The 18,427-nt window shown below is 51.1% G+C and overlaps 1 protein-coding gene across 1 annotated transcript; it reads left to right on the top strand.

Annotated features, from left to right (window-relative positions):
• The first annotated feature begins 78 nt into the window (after positions 1-78).
• Positions 79-18,288, top strand: ERBB3 (erb-b2 receptor tyrosine kinase 3). Its single transcript, XM_043564404.1, has 28 exons — positions 79-355; positions 3,819-3,970; positions 4,439-4,625; positions 5,846-5,971; positions 6,609-6,674; positions 7,070-7,188; positions 7,293-7,434; positions 7,789-7,902; positions 7,995-8,115; positions 9,315-9,388; positions 9,549-9,639; positions 9,892-10,097; positions 10,302-10,434; positions 10,644-10,734; positions 10,953-11,107; positions 11,507-11,560; positions 12,163-12,304; positions 12,905-13,024; positions 13,152-13,250; positions 13,444-13,629; positions 13,780-13,935; positions 14,175-14,250; positions 14,435-14,581; positions 14,911-15,008; positions 15,106-15,294; positions 15,453-15,524; positions 15,967-16,261; positions 16,663-18,288. Exons 1-28 carry the CDS (start codon positions 274-276, stop codon positions 17,187-17,189), a joined length of 4,020 nt encoding a protein of 1,339 aa, XP_043420339.1. The 5' UTR covers positions 79-273; the 3' UTR covers positions 17,190-18,288.
• Positions 18,289-18,427: the final 139 nt, after the last annotated feature.

An 18,427-nucleotide genomic window follows, 5' to 3' on the forward strand; every position in this document is an offset into this window, starting at 1 on the left:
TCCACGCCGGCCTCGCGCCGGAGGGGGCGCGGCCGTGACTCACCCCCTCCCCCTGCGCTCCCTCCTTCGCCCTCTCACAGACGTACACCCCTCCCCTACTATCCCGCCCTGGACTCTGGCTCCGGCTCCTATTGCAGTTTGCAACCTCCTCTGCCGCCGCTGCTAAGTCGCCGGCGGCTCAGGTGGCTCCGCTTCGATGTCCTAGTCCAGCACCCCCCCCACCCCCACCCCGGACCGGATTCGGCGGGGCTGCCTTCACCCTCTGCTGGAGTCATGAGGGCGAATGGGGCTCTGCAGGTGCTGGGCTTCTTTCTCAGCTTGGCCCGGGGCTCCGAGGTGGGCAACTCGCAGGCAGGTAAGTGGCACGAGGACACCCGCAGCCTCGGAACCCGGGATCCCGAACCGAGTGCGCCGAATTCTGGAGGGCAGGGGCAGCGGCTGGGGCGGGGCGAGGCTGGGGGTGCCCACCCCGGGTCCGCTGGGACCACCTAGGCGGAGACCGTCAGGCTCGGGTTCTCGGCGTGGTCCGTGCGGGGTTGGGATTCCTGAACCGCCCCCCTGCCCCTACACACACACACTCGCTCAGCAGCGCGTCGCCGACCCTCTAATTCGTCTTTCTCGGTGGGGCTGATGCCGAAACAGATCACACTTCTGAGGGTCCCTGTAGGGAGGGGAGCTGGGATCTCCGTTCTGTAAACGTGAGATGATGGGTGATTTAGGTCTTGGGGAAAGGGGTGGGGGGATGTCTCAGTTTGTTCCCCAACCGCGTCCCGGGGTTTCAGCACCTCCAGTTTCGTTGTTTTGCCGACAGGGCGGAGCTACGGAAGGGTTGGAGGGGGTTGTTGTTCTCTACTGTTGGAAAAACAAGACAGGCACCTCCTCTTCCGTGAGTTGGCCTGCCCTGGGAAGGGCTGAGAATAACCAAAGAGCTAAGTACAGGTGACATCAGGTGAGAGGCCACGCAGAGGCCTACCTCCCTCTTTTCCTCAGAATAATAGAGTGGCAGGTCCCCCCCCCCCCCCCCCCCCCCCCCGCCCACTTGACCAACCTCGTTTTGTCAAGACCTAGATCAATTCAACTAATATTTATTGAGCAACTACTATGTATAAGGCTCCAGGCCAGGAGCTGTAGGGTCAAAGAGGTCCAATCTGTATTTCTCTTGTTTGTCTTTTTTCTCCCCAACCTGAGACCCAACAGGGCACCTCTCCTAACTTCTGAGCTTCCTGTCCTGGGAGTCCTTCCTAGACCCAGCTTCTCCCCCACCTACATTCTCTTTATTGTCTGACTCTGTCTCTCTTAGAGTCTAACAAGAGTCAGATTGCTCTTCTGTTCCTCCTGTCACTCCCATGCCACTGGAGCCCACCCCTTTGGGATATCTCTGGGATCGTGGACACCTGAGGGTGCTGGTGTTGCTCACATTGGAGGAATCCTATTGATCTCTTCCCCTCCCCCAGACCTCAGCTTGGGGTTTGGCACAGCCAGGGCCTCTTCCCCAGAGTGGGAGTGGGAGAAACACCTGTGCTTCCCCCACAGTTGCTGGGCCTAAATTTAGACCCTGGGATCTTGAGATGTGAACACTCCCAGCTGGTGAAGGGCGGGGGTGGGGGGGTCTGGGGATTGGAGTGGGAGGGACTGAATAGAATGACTGTATCACTGTCCCATCCAGACCCTTGGAATATTCAATCAGGAACCCAGGAGTCCCACATCCTGGCCACCTTCCCTGAGGGAGACAGGAGGCAGGCATGGTTGGGTCTCTTTACCCTTTATCTGGATCCTGCAGCCTCTGGGCATCCGGCCCTGTCTCAGTCCTTCTATAGCCCCTTTGTCCTGGCTGTGATGGGGGTGGGGGATATTGGAGAGGAGGCCTCTGGTTGAGGAAGGGCTGGAGATTCTTGGTCTGACCCACCCCAGTGCTCTCTACCAAAGGAGTGCCCAAACCCCTCCCTGTGCCCCTGGTCCCTGGGTATTATCCCCTTCCCCCAGCCCTCCTCCCCACGCTGCCTTGTTCCTCCTTAGAGATGTTTTTCATGCTCTCTTCCTGAAGAGGCCCTTTGCTCCCTGTTTGTGTAATATGGACTTTACCCTCAGGATGGCAGGGAACTGGGACCTCTAACACTGTAGCCTTCCAGACACATAGAGTCTTCACAAACACATAAAGGCAGGTGTGATGGATAGGGCCACCTGAATATTTCCTAATAAAGAAACCCAAGGACAGAACCAGTATGGGTTTCTGGGCCAGCAGGGGAGCTGTGTACATGCTTGTGTGTGTCGCAAGGGCACGTACACACACACATCACATACATACCCCACTTCTCTGTGCAGAAATCTTGACTCCTCCCTTATCTGGGGACAAGGGTTGGCACCTTGACTTGTAAGAGGGGTTGTCCTTCCAGGAAGGGGTTTGGGGTGGGGCTGTTCCCGAAATGACTAACCTTCCTAGTCTCTTTCCTTTCAGCCCAAGGACCCTAGAGTTCCCAGGATCCTCTGGGAGCTCCCAGCCAGTTTACCCCTCTGCTGGGTCTAGCCTACCCCGTTCCCATTGTGGGGAGCGATAGGGAATGGGAGCGCTCAAAAGTCAAGTGAGCAGACTAGGGGTGTATCTAGGAGGAGGGGTTGGGACCTCACTAATTTCCCTCCCTCCATTCCCACTCCCGCTTCCTAAGCTGCCAGAGCCTCAGGGAAGGGTGGTTGGAACAGGTGGAATCTACCCCCCCCCCCACCCTCCCCACAGTCTTTCACTGAGCCAGAGGAAGGAGACAGGGGTAGGGCTTAGGGTCCAAGATTTTCCATAGCCCCTATGTCCTCCATATGTACAAGGTCAAATGAACCCCCAAGACTGGCATGCCTTGTGAGGATTGCCATGTTACAAAACTTTTTAATGAATCTTTTGACAATGGAATTGGGTGGAAGGCTTAGAATCGGGGGAAGCCTCTGCTGTTTCTCTCCAGGCTACTGTGTATTTGTCGGAAAGTGTGATGCTGAGGAGCTGGGGTGTGTTGGGACAGGGGAAGGGAGAAGGGAAGCCAGAATTTAGGAAGGGGGAAGGGGTGCAGGGTAGGCAACCAGCTCCTTATCTTCCAGCTTTAAAGACAAAGCTCACATTGACCCCCTCTCCCCACCAGAGCTCCCCCTTCTAGTGAGGTCACTTGTCTGAGGCCAAGGCTTGAGGGTGGAGGGGGGCGGGTGCTACTGAGGACAGGGTGTCTCGGGACAGGGTGGAGCAGCCCCCTCCTCCTAGATAGAATTGCCTCATTGTGGGCTGGACTGTGGCCCTGGGCACTGCCCCCACCCTCTGCCCCCATCCCACCCTCAGTAGACACAATAGGGGCTGTGTGCTAGCCCCAAAGAGATATTTATTCCAGGACCTAGAGAGAGGCAGGATGAGGGTAGAGAAGTAAGTACCCTGGTTGGAGAGGGGGAAGGGAAAAGAAGAGTAACAAGTTGTGGTCATTTTCTAACCTCTCTGAGGAGAAAAAAAAAAACCCTCCTACATCCTCTTTCATTAACTCCTTAGTACCCAAAGTAGCACCTGAAAGAGGCAAGAGGAGGCCCTGGTGGAAAGGGGAAGCCTGTTCACCTTTCTGTTCAGAGAGATAGTGAGGGGATTGTGAGAGAGGAGAGAGTTCAGGCTCTCAGTCCAACATGGGCCTTTGTGTCTGTCTCTGGGGCGGGGGGGTTGGGGGGGTGGGGTTGGAGGCATCTGCCTCTTGATCCTGTTGAATGTTACTGGAGTGGGGCAACCAAAGGGGGGGACCAAAGACCATCTGGGGGGGACCGGGCTAAAAACTTGTGTCCAGCTCTCTGCCACTCTCTGCCAGTCTGTCCCGGGACTCTGAATGGGCTGAGCGTGACTGGCGATGCCGAGAACCAGTACCAGACGTTGCACAAGCTCTACGAGAGGTGTGAGGTGGTGATGGGGAACCTTGAGATTGTGCTCACAGGACACAATGCTGATCTCTCCTTCCTGCAGGTTAGAGTGCCTGACTCCCTATCTCAACCTGTTTCCCCCTTAACTCCACCCACAGAAGCCTGGCATCTGGGACCTAGGGTCTGCCTCTGTAGCCAGGGATACACGGGAGCTGGCAATGAGAAGCGGGCAGGGGTGGCATAGTGTTCTGCAATGGGGGCTAATGCAGAGAGACCCCTGGGACCGATAGGCACTGGAAAGATGAGGAAGGGACTAAGCAAGGACCCTCCCGGCAAGAGGAGCTCTAAGAAAGAGAGGGTAGGAGATTAGAATTCCCCAGTCACTTCTGCTGCCTGTCTTCCTTTGCAGAAGGGACACACTAGTGTGACACCAGCTCCTCCCCTACTCCAAAGTAGGAATCGGAAAGAATTTGAGGGGTTAGGGATTCCTTAATGCTTTGGGGAGGGAGAGGAGATTGAGGCTTTTCGTCCTGTTGTCCCTCCCACTGACATGGTCTCTGTTCCATCACAGTGGATCCGAGAAGTGACCGGCTATGTCCTCGTGGCCATGAATGAGTTCTCTACACTGCCACTACCCAACCTCCGGGTGGTGCGGGGGACCCAGGTCTACGATGGGAAGTTTGCCATCTTTGTCATGTTGAACTATAACACCAACTCTAGCCATGCTCTGCGCCAGCTCCGCTTTACTCAGCTCACCGGTCAGTTCCTGATGATTCCTTCTAGTCTTGCCCCTCAACCAACCTGCAGACAGGTGCCTCCTCGATGGTAACCCGAGACTGCTCACTAAGTGCCCCTTTCATGGGGCCCACCATCTTGAACGTTGCAGTCTAAAGGTCCACTACTCCTTAAACCATATAGGGCCCTGATAGGGAGCAAAGGCGTCTGCGGCCCAGGGGGAAGGTCCTTATGTCCCATGGGTCTGGAGTTGGAGCTGGATCTGTTACCCACTCCTCTATCTTTACTTTTATTTTTATTAAAATTTTTTTTTAATGTTTATTCACTTTTGAGAGAAAGAGAGAGAGAGAGAGAGAGAGACAGGCATGAGCAGGAGAGGGGCAGAGAGAGGGAGACACAGAATCTGAAGCAGGCTCCAGGCTCTGAGCTGTCAGCGCAGAGCCCGACATGGGGCTTGAACTCATGGACTGCGAGATCATGACCTGAGCTGAAGTTGGATGCTTAACCTTAACCGACTGAGCCATCCAAGGGGTCCCCCGCCCCCACTCCTCTATCTTTAAAAAAATTTTTTTTTAACGTTTATTTATTTTTGAGACAGAGAGAGACAGAGCATGAACGGGGGAGGGTCAGAGAGAGGAAGACACAGAATTGGAAACAGGCTCCAGGCTCTGAGCTGTCAGCACAGAGCCCGACGCGGGGCTTGAACTCACGGACCGTGAGATCATGACCTGAGCCGAAGTCGGCTGCTCAACCGACTGAGCCACCCAGGCGCCCCTCCTCTATCTTTATAGTACAGTGTAGTTTGATGTCCCTCCTTCCCCAGGAATGAGGATCCTATCTCCTCCCCCTCATAATTCCCCACTGGCTGGGGAAACATGAGAGTTAGATGCCGCATGGCTACCTTGTACTTCTCCCTGTCCCTGTCAGTTGGAAAACACACAGGTAGGGCGGGGGAAGGAGGTGGCTGAGTCAGGGATCTTCTCTCTTGCTTTCCCTTCCCCTCCCCCACTGGCTAAACCGGATTTGGACAGGTGTCTGAGGAGGGAGAAGTTTTCTTTTGGCCTGGCTCCTCCTCTACATTACAAGGCAAGCCTTTTCTGCAGTTCGGATTTAATTAGACATATTCATCTGTCCCTTCTCCCCTCTTTCTGAGTCTTGGGTGGCCTTTTGGGTTGGTGGGGTGTGTAGGGAAGAGGAGGTCTGCTGCAGCCCTTAAGCCTGTCACTTCTCTTCCCTGTCTCAGAGATTCTGTCAGGGGGTGTTTATATTGAGAAGAATGATAAACTTTGTCACATGGACACAATCGACTGGAGGGACATCGTGAGGGACCGAGATGCTGAGATAGTGGTGAAGGACAATGGCAAGAGCTGTGAGTGAACATGATCAAGACTGCTCCCCTGCCCCCACCAAACCAGAGTGACCCCTTTCCCATCATCATTATATCCTTAATTCGAACCCACCTCTCCACTGAAAAAACACCTCAGGCTCCAGAGTCAAGGAGCCTGCCAGGAAGGAGGAGGTCAGTCTCCTAGAACCCAAACCCTAGAAGCAATATGTGAAGAAAAGGAGCAGAAGATCTGTTACTAAGTGAGGAGTCCAGATCTTTGAGCTCCATATCCACATCTTTTTCCATTATAACGTTTTCCATTCTCCCTGGAACCTACCCTTGATCAAGATCTGCTGTCCCTGTCCACTCACACATATTCCTGCTGGGTTCAGTTTGCCAAGGAGGAAACAAGTTCCTGGGTTCGGACTGGGGCTGAGCTTGGCAATTGCCCCAGACCCACCCCTTCAACTGCCCTGTGGGTGGTATGGAGGTGTGGCTCCACCCGTTGTTGACAGGTTCACTTGAGCCCGGCCCTGCTCTGGAAAGGCAAGGAGGGACACTGCCCTGGCTCTTTGCTTCCTGGGACTGGGGTGTCTGTGTGCTGACATCATACCCTGTTGATTCAAGCAAGGCTTTCTTAGCCCTGACAGCCCTTTGTGTTGCTTTCCTTCCCAACCAGGTCCCCCCTGTCATGAGGCCTGCAAGGGGCGCTGCTGGGGTCCTAGACTGGAAGACTGCCAGACATGTGGGTTTTCTCCCTTCTAAAAACTTCAAGTTCATACACTTTCATATCCCTGCCCACCCCAATCTATGTTAACACTGGGAGTAGGGACAAGCCTAGAGGGCAAGAGAGTGAGCAGTGGTCTCAGAATACAGTCTTTTTTTTTTTTTAATATTTATTTATTTTTCAGAGAGACAGAGTGTGAGCGGGGGAGGGGCAGAGAGAGAGGGGGAGACAGAATCTGAAGGAGGCTCCAGGCTCTGAGCTGTCCGCACAGAGCCTGACATGGGGCTCGAACTCATGAACCGTGAGATAATGACCTGAGCCAAAGTCAGTCACTTAACAGACTGAGCCACCCAGGTGCCCCTCAGAATACAGTCTTAAGAGCCCTGACAGCCATGCTTTCTCTCTTTCTATAGTGACCAAGACCATCTGTGCCCCTCAGTGTAATGGTCACTGCTTTGGGCCCAACCCCAACCAGTGCTGCCATGATGAGTGTGCAGGGGGCTGCTCAGGCCCTCAGGATACAGACTGCTTTGTATGTACCACCATTTGCCTGGGTTCTGAAATGGGGATGTGGGCTTTGGGAGGAGGTCGGGGTACATACATAACGTGAGTTTTATGAATCTCCTGTGTTCCTAGGCCTGTCGACTCTTCAATGACAGTGGGGCGTGTGTACGCCAGTGTCCACAGCCTCTCGTTTACAACAAGCTAACTTTCCAGCTGGAACCCAATCCCCACACCAAGTATCAGTATGGTGGAGTTTGTGTAGCCAGCTGTCCCCGTAAGTGTCTAAGGAGAGGAACAATGGTCGTGGAAACTAGATTTTAGACAACATTTGAGGAGGTAAAAGGGATCAAGTTGGGTGGTAAATAGAGGATGTAGGTTGTGATCACCTGACAACCTCCAGTGAATGATCCCTATGCCCTACTCCCCCATCTGCTTCCCCATGATTTCTAGTAATTGCTCCTAGTTCTGAAACAAAGAGCAAAGGGCCTTTCTAATCCATAGGACAGTGCTTCAGGAGCCTTCGGTGGTAAGTTGGGGCAGATCCAGCAAAGAGCAGGAGGGAGCAAGGTTCAGTTGGTGGTTGGCAGTGTTCCTCCCTTGTCACTAATGGCGCCTTCGTCTTTCCTAGATAACTTTGTGGTAGATCAAACATCTTGTGTCCGGGCCTGTCCTCCTGACAAGATGGAAGTAGATAAAAATGGACTCAAGATGTGTGAACCTTGTGGGGGGCTGTGCCCTAAAGGTGAGTAGGAGATGGCAAGGAGTTGGCAAAAAGACCTCCTTTCCCCAGAGACCAATCAGGCCCCGCCCACTGAGCCTCTGTTGTGTTTGCAGCCTGTGAGGGGACGGGCTCCGGGAGCCGCTTCCAGACTGTGGACTCTAGCAACATTGATGGGTTTGTGAACTGCACCAAGATCCTGGGCAACCTGGACTTTCTTATCACTGGCCTCAATGGGTTAGAGACTCTGCTTTCCTTTTCTAATCCCTCACCCCATCCAGCCCCTCACACTTCACTACATTTGGTTCAGCTCTCCATATATGCAGCTGATTAAGAATATAAGTCATAACATTTTTTTTTTAATTTTTTTTTCAATGTTTATTTATTTTTGGGACAGAGAGAGACAGAGCATGAACGGGGGAGGGGCAGAGAGAGAGGGAGACACAGAATCGGAAACTGGCTCCAGGCTCTGAGCCATCAGCCCAGAGCCTGACGCGGGGCTCGAACTCCCGGACCGCGAGATCGTGACCTGGCTGAAGTCGGACGCTTAACCGACTGTGCCACCCAGGCGCCCCTAAGTCATAACATTTTAAAAGTCACACAGTACCTGACCATGCCTAACTCCGTCTCCCACCCAGGGCTTGAAGCTTGAATCCCCTCAGAGACATCCCTAAGCAATCTGATACCATTTAGCTGAGTGGCAAGAGACAAGGACATGGTGTCCTCTTTTTTTTTTTTAAGATTTTAGTTATAAGTAATCTCTACAACCAACGTGGGGCTCGAACTCACAACCCTAAGATCAAGAGTCTCATGTTCCACCGACTGAGGCAGCCAGGTGCCCCTGCCTGAATCAGTTTTTTTTAATGTTTCTTTCTTTATTTTTGAGAGAGAGAGAGGGAGACAAAGAATGCCAAACAGACTCTGCACCCTCAGCATGGAGCTCGACGCTGGGCCCAAACCCACGAACTGCGAGATCATGACCTGAGCTAAAATCAAGAGTCTTACACTTAACCAACTGAGCCACCCAGGAACCCCCTAAATCAGTTATTTAACGAGAGTTGCCACATGATGGTTTTCTAATTCCATTAATCCTTTTACATTCATTTGTTGGCATTTCAGTGTTAGGAAGAGTCTCCCCTTCCCATTTATTTGTTTATTCAATAATACCTATTTCATTCAATTTTTTATAATCTTTTACAGTCATTATTTTGGTGTTCAGTTATCTCTGAACTGGCCAATGGGGGCACTTCCATACCGTTTGGCATAAGATGCTGTAAACTCATGTTATATTTTTCCTGCCCTAGCCCTTTCTCCAAGGAGCCCTGTTCCCTTTCAGTGGAGGATGGTGTTTAGAAACTAAGTTCTGAGCCTAGGCATGCTTGTTGCTACTGGGTTCTACCTCTACCTTGTCAACTGGTTTTTACTATTCTTTCCAGCGACCCCTGGCACAAGATCCCTGCCCTGGACCCTGAGAAGCTCAATGTCTTCCGGACAGTACGGGAGATCACAGGTGAGTGATCTTGTCTGAGAGGAATAGGTAAACCACTGGCACAAATTGCTACGTAACTACTTATAAAATCATGTCCCAAGCAACAGGGGAAGGACCAATAGAACCTGAGAAAGCAAGGGGCAAAGATTCCCTGCTCACATACTTCTCTCTGGCCCCCCAGGTTACCTGAACATCCAATCCTGGCCTCCCCACATGCACAACTTCAGTGTCTTTTCCAACCTGACAACCATTGGGGGCAGGAGCCTCTACAAGTGAGTAGTAAAGAGTGTGGAGGTAATAGCATCTCCAGGCAATGAACCCTGTTTCGTAGGCATCCTTGCGTGAAGTACAAGGTGTTGTGTCATACAGCAGTCCCAAAGGGTCTGCCAGTCTGAAGAGGAAAAGGCAAAAGGAAGGGGTGTCCGTCTCAGTGATCTGACTGTCCCAGAGCAAATTTGTTGAATGAACATGAATCCACTGCATGGTCATTTTTCCCCCTTCTCATCCTGTCTCCTTGTTCTCAGCCGGGGCTTCTCTTTGTTGATCATGAAGAACTTGAATATAACATCGTTAGGCCTCCGATCTTTGAAAGAAATCAGTGCCGGGCGTATCTACATAAGCGCCAATAGGCAGCTGTGCTACCACCATTCTCTGAACTGGACCCGGCTGCTGCGGGGGCCTCCGGAAGAGAGACTAGACATCAAACATAACCGGCCCCGCAGAGACTGCGGTGAGGGACACAGCCCCCAGGGTGGTGGGAAGAGGAGGTCAGGGAGGAGAGAGTATAGTGTAAGGACTGTCCGCCCCGGAAGTAGAAGGGATGGGGGTGGAACCAAGGAGAGGGGCATGTCGAGCTGGAGGCGGTTATGAGGAAGAGTTCCAAAGAGGGCATGTTAGAGCTCTGACTCCTCCTAACTCACCCCTTCCTTTCCAGTGGCAGAGGGCAAAGTATGTGATCCCCTGTGCTCCTCTGGGGGATGCTGGGGCCCAGGTCCTGGTCAGTGCCTATCCTGTCGAAACTACAGCCGAGGCGGTGTCTGTGTGACCCACTGCAACTTTCTGAATGGGTAATAGTGAGGGGCGAGAGAGTCAAGAAGGGATGGGGGTGGGGGGGTTGGGACCCCGGGATGGAGCTGTTCAGGTGGCACCTGAAAGCCGTTAGATAACTCTCTGCATATGCCTTGGTGGGAATGAAGAAGGGGACCCTGTGGTTGGGGGATCAGGAAGTAAAAGTCAGGACTTAGAAGTGACCCCCTCCTTTAACCCTCCATTGCAGGGAGCCTCGTGAGTTTGCCCATGAGGCTGAATGCTTCTCCTGTCACCTGGAGTGCCAACCCATGGAGGGTAGTGCCACGTGCAATGGCTCGGTACGGTAGCAACACCAGGATCTCTAAGGGAGAGAGGGCAAGGGCAACACTTGAAGGTCCTGGGAATGATATGGCCAGATCCCAAGGCCAACACAGGGAGGCCAGATAACACTAGGGTCTATGGGTGAAGCCTCTTGAATGGCTGGGTTGGTCCTTGCTGGGAGGTATGAAATTGACATTGGCATCCCATCCTTCCCGCCCTTCTCTCTTCCACCCAGGGCTCTGATGCATGTGCTCAGTGTGCCCATTTTCGAGATGGGCCTCACTGTGTGAGCAGCTGCCCCTATGGAGTCCTTGGTGCCAAGGGCCCCATCTACAAGTACCCAGATTCTCAGAATGAATGTCGGCCCTGCCATGAGAACTGCACCCAGGGGTCAGTGATGGGCTGATGTGGGGGGAAGGGGAGAACATAAAACTAGGGGGAAAGTAGAGGGTAAAAGGGAGCTGAAAGAAGAAAGGAACTATGACTTAAGAATCACTCTCAGCTGCATAATGAAGGATTGGAGAAAGGGAATCTCAGTAACAGCATACAATTATACCACAGTTTTGAGAACCTGGAATAACCCCAGCTCAGGGGAGTTTCATTCAAGAGAGGGACTCAGGAAGGGATGGCAAGCTAGAGATGGGGGCCATGTCTTGGAATATGATTTGGGCTCCAGGATGGGACACTATGGTAGGATCTGAAACAGTGTTGTATGTTGAGGCTGTCAGAATTGAGCTTCCTATGGGAGTCTCCCAAGCTCCCATTTAAGGAGGTGACTTTGTTCTCCAGGTGTAAGGGACCAGAGCTACAAGACTGTTTAGGCCAAACACCAGCACTGATCAGGTATGATGGGCTTGGAGATTTAGGAAGCTGGGGATATTTGGGAGAGAAGCTAGGGAGGGGGCAGTTACCTGCTGGGAAGAGATGACTCTATTCACTTTGACCTTCTATATACACCACTATCACTGGACTCAGAGACACAAGAATCCAGGCTTCTGGCCTTCCCTTCTGAAGATTAGCTTGTAGTAGCCTCAGGAGGTCCAGATTTAGGCTAACCCTTTCAGTGCTCAAAGACATGTGTATGTGTGAATGTTAATTTCTTGTACCAAATCTGTACCATAAATGACATTTGTTTTTTTGTTTTGTTTTATTTTGGTTATTGTTGTTTTAAAGGATGTTTGTTTGTTTGTTTATTTATTTATAGAAAGGGAGAGAGAGAGTGCAAGCAGGGGAGGGGCAGAGAGAGAGAGAGAATCCAAGCAGGCTCCACACTATCAGTGTGGAGCTTGACATGGGACTTGAATTCCCTAACTGTGAGATCATGACCTGAGCCAGAATCAAGAGTCTGACACTTAATTGATTGAACCACCCAGGCGCCCCGGCATAGGTGATATTTGTAAGGGAGGTGTAGGCCTAGGATAATGCTGGGCTTCTCTATCCCACAGCAAAACCCATCTGGCAATGGGTTTAACAGTGGTAGTAGGATTGGCAGTGGTTTTCCTGATCCTGGGAGGCACTTTTCTCTATTTGCGTGGGCGCCGGATTCAGAATAAGAGGGCTATGAGGCGCTACTTGGAACGGGGTGAGGTAAGTGCCTAGCCTAATCTTGAAAGGTACCCCATACCATCACTCTTTAAGAGCCTCCTTTCCCAGAGATTTGATCCTTTTCTTCAAGGAGGTAGTATGGCCCATTAGAAAGAACTCTGGCCAGAGAAATGGGAGACATGCATCCTAGTCCTGATTTTGCCATTAATTTGCCACATGATTTTGAAGTTACTTTCCTTCTCTGTGCCACATGTTATGCACATGTACACAAGAAATAACATTCATCCTTACAGAATGGCTGTAAGGGTGAAAGGGGCTGATGTATGTGGAAATGCTTTGGAAAGCATAGGGAACTGTAAAGAAGTATTCAAGGTGACAGCATTAGCAACTCTTCCCCCTTCCCTCCATCAAAGGGGAAACCCAACCCTCTTAATTGCTGGTCTCATGAACACAAAAAACTTCCTCAGTCCTTAGGGTCTGTTACTCCCCAATAAGCTTGCAACGCTTCTTAAGACTAAAGACAATTCCTCTTCTTGCTCCCACCCCTTTGGGCTTTGTGGCTCTGAGCATCCACCTATAGGGAGAGAGTTGGAATGGGGCATGGCAATGGGCTTGAGTATTTTCTTCCCTTCTGCTCTTCAGAGCATAGAACCTCTGGATCCCAGTGAGAAGGCTAACAAAGTCTTGGCCAGAATCTTCAAAGAAACAGAGCTGAGGAAGCTTAAAGTGCTTGGCTCGGGCGTCTTTGGAACTGTGCACAAAGTGAGTGGCCTGCAGAAAGTCTGTGGAGGAGGAGGGGAAAGATCTAGGGCGAAGGAGAGAAAGATTGAGGGAAAGGGCTAGCCTGGGGAGAATGACCTTTGGCTGACTCCTGTCCAAAACTTCTTAGGGAGTGTGGATTCCTGAGGGTGAATCAATCAAGATTCCAGTCTGCATTAAAGTCATTGAGGATAAGAGTGGACGGCAAAGTTTTCAAGATGTGACAGACGTAAGTGAGGGAAGGGTGTTCTGTATGCCACTGGAAAAGAGGTCAATATTAGATATGCTTATGTAAAGGCATGGTCCTGTGTCAGTAAGTACTGTTAACCATACTGATGTCCTTGAATGTTGGGATAGCCCTGATCTGGGTGTACGTATGTGGACCTGTTTGATCCCTGGATAACCCCTCTTGTGTCTCTTAGCACATGCTGGCCATTGGCAGCCTAGACCATGCCCACATTGTACGGCTGCTGGGACTGTGCCCAGGGTCATCTCTGCAGCTTGTCACTCAGTACTTGCCTCTGGGCTCCCTGCTGGATCACGTGAGACAACACCGTGGAGCACTGGGGCCCCAGCTACTGCTCAACTGGGGAGTACAGATTGCCAAGGTGAGAGGAACCTGGAGAAGTCCTATGACTGAACTGCCTGGCTGATGGCTGGCAGGGAGTTGAAATTCGGAGGTGCCTTTAGGGTTTGGGATGATTCTGGATCTCAAGGAGCAACTCCCCCAACCTTGAGAATACTTCCTTCCTCTGTAGGGTATGTACTACCTTGAGGAGCATGGTATGGTGCATAGGAACTTGGCTGCCCGAAATGTGCTACTGAAGTCACCCAGTCAGGTTCAGGTGGCAGATTTTGGGGTGGCGGACCTGCTGCCCCCTGACGATAAGCAGCTACTACACAGTGAGGCCAAGGTGAGGTGACACAAAGGGCTGGGTAAGGAGGTGGGGGTGGAGTGAAGCATGGGGACAGGAAGCAGTCAGTGGTCTCCTTCAGAGGCAAAGAGATGCTTCATGGTAAGTTCAAGGAGAGGAACTTGGAGATGCCAGAAGTACGAGTTCAGAAAGCAACAGAGAAAAGAGTGATAGAGAACTTGGGGTTTAGAAGTGCTAAGAAAATTTTTAGAAATCAACTTTTGCCTTCAATTCCCCAGACTCCAATTAAGTGGATGGCCCTCGAGAGTATCCATTTTGGGAAATACACACACCAGAGTGACGTCTGGAGCTATGGTCAGTCCATCTGGATACCCTCCATATCATCACTGGCCCAAATCCCATAGTTGCCTTTTGAGAGACCCCTTCTTAGAATTTCTAGGCCCTTCGGATCTTTGTGTTAGATTAAATTCTGCCTCCCCTTAGTCTTCATGCCATGTCTACTATTTTGCCATCAACTAGTCATGTCTTCCTATACCAGGAGTGACAGTTTGGGAGCTGATGACCTTTGGGGCAGAGCCCTATGCTGGGCTACGACTGGCTGAAGTACCAGACCTGCTAGAGAAGGGGGAGCGATTGGCGCAGCCTCAGATCTGTACCATTGATGTGTACATGGTCATGGTCAAGTGTGAGTTACCTGCTGATCCTAGCCTTTTTTTTTTTTTTTTTTTTTTACATGTTTATTTCTTTATTTTGAGAGAGAGTGGGAGTACGAGCAGGGGAGGGGCAGAGAGAGAGGGAAAGAGAGAATCCCAAGCAGGCTCTGTGCTGGCAGCATAGAGCCCGACTCAGGGCTCAGTCTCACGAACCGTGAGATCATGACCTGAGCCAATCAAAAGTTGGATGTTCAACCTCCTGAGCCATCTACGTACCCCTGATCCCCCAGCCATTTTCTAACTGACTTCCCTCCCTACTCCACTTCCCTCTTATGGCTTTACTTCTACATCTTGCCCCTAGGTTGGATGATTGATGAGAATATTCGCCCAACCTTTAAAGAACTAGCCAATGAGTTTACCAGGATGGCCCGAGACCCACCACGGTATCTGGTCATAAAGGTGAGAAGGAACTAGTTGTTGTCAAGGAGATCTAGAGGAAAGCAGACTTGGCAGGGCAGGAACGAGGATCCACCTTAACAATCACCTGTCCCTACAGAGAGAAAGTGGGCCTGGAATACCCCCTGGGGCAGAACCCCCTGCTCTGACAAACAAGGAACTGGAGGAAGTGGAGCTGGAGCCAGAACTTGAGCTGGACCTGGACTTGGAATCAGAGGAGGATGGCCTGGCAGCCACACTAGGCTCTGCTCTCAGCCTGCCAGTTGGAACACTTAATCGGCCCCGTGGGGTAAGGTACTTCCCAGCGCTTCAAGACTTTCTGCACCCTGAGCCCTCTACGTACCTGCACCCTCATGAACCCCACTGATACCTAAATTAACTACTCAAAGCCCCCATGGTGAGTAGATTTCTCCCTTAATCAAACTTCTTCACTTTTTTTCATCCTAGAGCCAGAGCCTTTTAAGCCCATCATCTGGCTATATGCCTATGAACCAGGGTAATCTTGGGGAGGCCTGCCAGGTAAGGTCTGTCTCTTTGAGGGGCTACTGCAAGGCTAGGTGGCAGTGTCTTAGGATCCATAGGGGCAGTGTGGGACACTTTAGAAACATTTTAGGGTTTTTTGTTTTGTTTTTTGTGGGTTTTTTTAAGTATTTATTTTTGAGAGAGAGACAGGGTGCGAGCAGGGGAGGGGGAATGGGAGAGGGAGACACAGAATTTGAAGCAGGCTCCAGGCTCCAAGGTGTCTGCACAGAGCCCAATGCAGGGCTCAAACCTATGAACTGTGGGATCATGACCTGAGCTGAAGTGGGATGCTTAACTGACTGGGCCACCTAGGCACCCCAAAACCTTTGAGGTTTAATCAGTGTCCTACAAAAAAAGAAGGCTATGAACAACCCAGTCTCCTAAACAAATATCTCTTTCTTTGTCTCTGTGTAAATCTCTGTTTTACTTTCCTCCTTAGGAGTCTGCAGTCTGTGGGGGTGGTGAGCGGTGTCCCCGTCCAGTCTCCCTGCACCCACTGCCACGGGGACGCCTGGCATCAGAGTCTTCAGAAGGCCATGTGACAGGCTCTGAGGCTGAGCTCCAGGAGAAGGTGTCAATGTGTAGGAGCCGGAGCCGGAGCCCACGGCCACGTGGAGACAGTGCCTACCATTCCCAGCGCCACAGCCTGCTCACTCCTGTCACCCCACTCTCCCCACCAGGATTAGAGGAAGAGGATGTCAATGGATATGTCATGCCAGATGCACACCTCAAAGGTGCCTGACTCTTCCTAGGGTTTTCCTCAGATCTTTCTCTAATCCTTTCCCCAGGCTTATCCTAATCCTTTTATCTTCTCTGATCTTTTTTATTTATTTTTGAGAGAGAACACTGCTCTTGCAAGCAGGGGAGGGGCAGAGAGAGAGACAGACAGACAGACAGTCCCAGACAGGCTCCACACTGTCAGCACAGAGCCCGATGTGGAGCTGGATCCCATGAACCTGGAGATCATGACCTGAGCCGAAATCAAGAGTTGGATGCTTAACTCACTGAGCCACCCAGGCGCCCCTTGTCTTCTCTGATCTTATCCCTCCCTTTTCATTTTTTCCTAACTTTCCCCCACTTCCCACTGCCTACTACCATGTTCTCCACATACCTAGCCTCTCTTCTCAATCTCCAGGTACTCCCTCCTCCCGGGAGGGCACCCTTTCTTCAGTGGGCCTCAGTTCTGTCCTGGGTACTGAAGAAGAAGATGAAGATGAGGAATATGAATACATGAACCGGAGAAGAAGGCGCAGTCCGCCTCGTCCCCCTAGGCCTAGCTCTCTTGAGGAGCTGGGTTATGAGTACATGGATGTGGGATCAGACCTCAGCGCTTCCCTGGGCAGCACACAGAGTTGCCCACTCAACCCTGTGCCAATCATGGCCACTGCTGGCACAACCCCGGATGAGGACTATGAATATATGAATCGGCGACATGGTGGGGGAGCTCCTGGGGGAGATTACGCAGCTATGGGGGCCTGCCCAGCAGCTGAACAAGGGTATGAAGAGATGAGAGCTTTCCAGGGGCCTGGACACCATGCCCCCCATGTCCACTGTGCCCGCCTCAAAACTCTACGTAGTTTAGAAGCCACTGACTCCGCTTTTGATAACCCTGATTACTGGCACAGCAGGCTTTTCCCCAAGGCTAATGCTCAGAGAACATAACCCTGCTTCCTAAAGTACTCAGGGAGCATTTCATGGCAGCTAGTGCCTCTAGAGGGTACTCATCTTCTCCCTAGTCCCTCCCTCACAGGTCTCAGCCCCATTTCCCCAGTCCCAGACAATTCCATTCAACCCTTGGAGGCTTTTAAACACTTTGACACAAAATTCTTGTGGTATGTAGCCAGCTGTGCACTTTTCTTCTCTTTCCCATTCCTGGGAAAGGAGGTTTTCCCTATTTTGTGTGCTTTCCTAATCCCATTCCTCAGCTTCCTCAGGGGGACTCCCTGGAGATATGAAGGATTACTCCCATGTCCCTTTTTTTCAGACTCTGACTTGTTGAGATTAGGCTTTAAAGTGTGCTTGTGTTTCCCATCAGACTCCTAAGGAAGAGGAAACAGGGGTACCCTGGCAGGGGAAAGTAAAATTTATGACTCAGTCCCCTGGAAAGAATGGAAAGCTTCAAATCTTGAGTGAAGAAAGAGATTGGGCATAGATATTACTATTAATTGAGCATTTACAATGCCAGCCATCATCCTAAAGTTTGCCTACATTATCTCACCTGATCCTTACAACAGTTCTGTGAGCTAGGGATTATCCCATTTCACAAAAAAAGGAAACTGAGCCTTAAAGAGATTAAGTAAGTGGCAGGTTCAGGATTCAGAATCGTCCAATGAAGGTTTTCTTACTGTAAGATATCAAAGAAAAGTGATATAAGTCAGAGTCCTTGTAAGGGGCGTTGTCTTCTTTTTGCACTGAATCAAGCCCAACAACCACAGCCTCCTCCTACACCCAGGCTTCTCATCTCAGGAAGTGGGGGTAATGGGGTGGTCAGAAGGAAAAATAACTGGACATTTTTGTGTAAACCATACCCTACATGTGCTGTAAATGATCACTTCTCACCCAAGGGACAGATCATAACGGTCCCAAGAGCCACTTTTAGGGTCTATTCTCATCCAGTAGTGGGAACTTTCCAGTTGGAATAGAAAGAGGACCCAGCTTCAGGCCTCTGTCCCCTTGGATGGGAAACGGGGTATCTTTTGTATCCGTGAAGTTTTTTGTTTTGTTTTTATACATGCTTGAATAAAAATACCAAAGTTTTTCAGCTTCCCGACTGTCAAATGAAGAAGACCTTTGGTGTGTGGGATAGATCATCCCTTTGCTCTTCAGCAATGGATAACTACCAACCACAGCATGCCGCCTTGTGTCTTCTGACAGTCCTACTCTGTCCCTTGCAGCTTTCT

The sequence above is a fragment of the Prionailurus bengalensis genome, chromosome B4 (assembly GCF_016509475.1).
Source record: "Prionailurus bengalensis isolate Pbe53 chromosome B4, Fcat_Pben_1.1_paternal_pri, whole genome shotgun sequence".
Classification (NCBI taxonomy): domain Eukaryota; kingdom Metazoa; phylum Chordata; class Mammalia; order Carnivora; family Felidae; genus Prionailurus; species Prionailurus bengalensis.

Bases quoted from the DNA above. Each gene is read 5' to 3' on its own strand.
- ERBB3 (XM_043564404.1), top strand. From the start codon at position 274: ATGAGGGCGAATGGGGCTCTGCAGGTGCTGGGCTTCTTTCTCAGCTTG. The intron at 4,626-5,845 runs GTCAGTTCCTGA...TCCCTGTCTCAG, and splicing joins CCGCTTTACTCAGCTCACCG to AGATTCTGTCAGGGGGTGTT. The intron at 9,389-9,548 runs GTGAGTGATCTT...CTGGCCCCCCAG, and splicing joins GACAGTACGGGAGATCACAG to GTTACCTGAACATCCAATCC.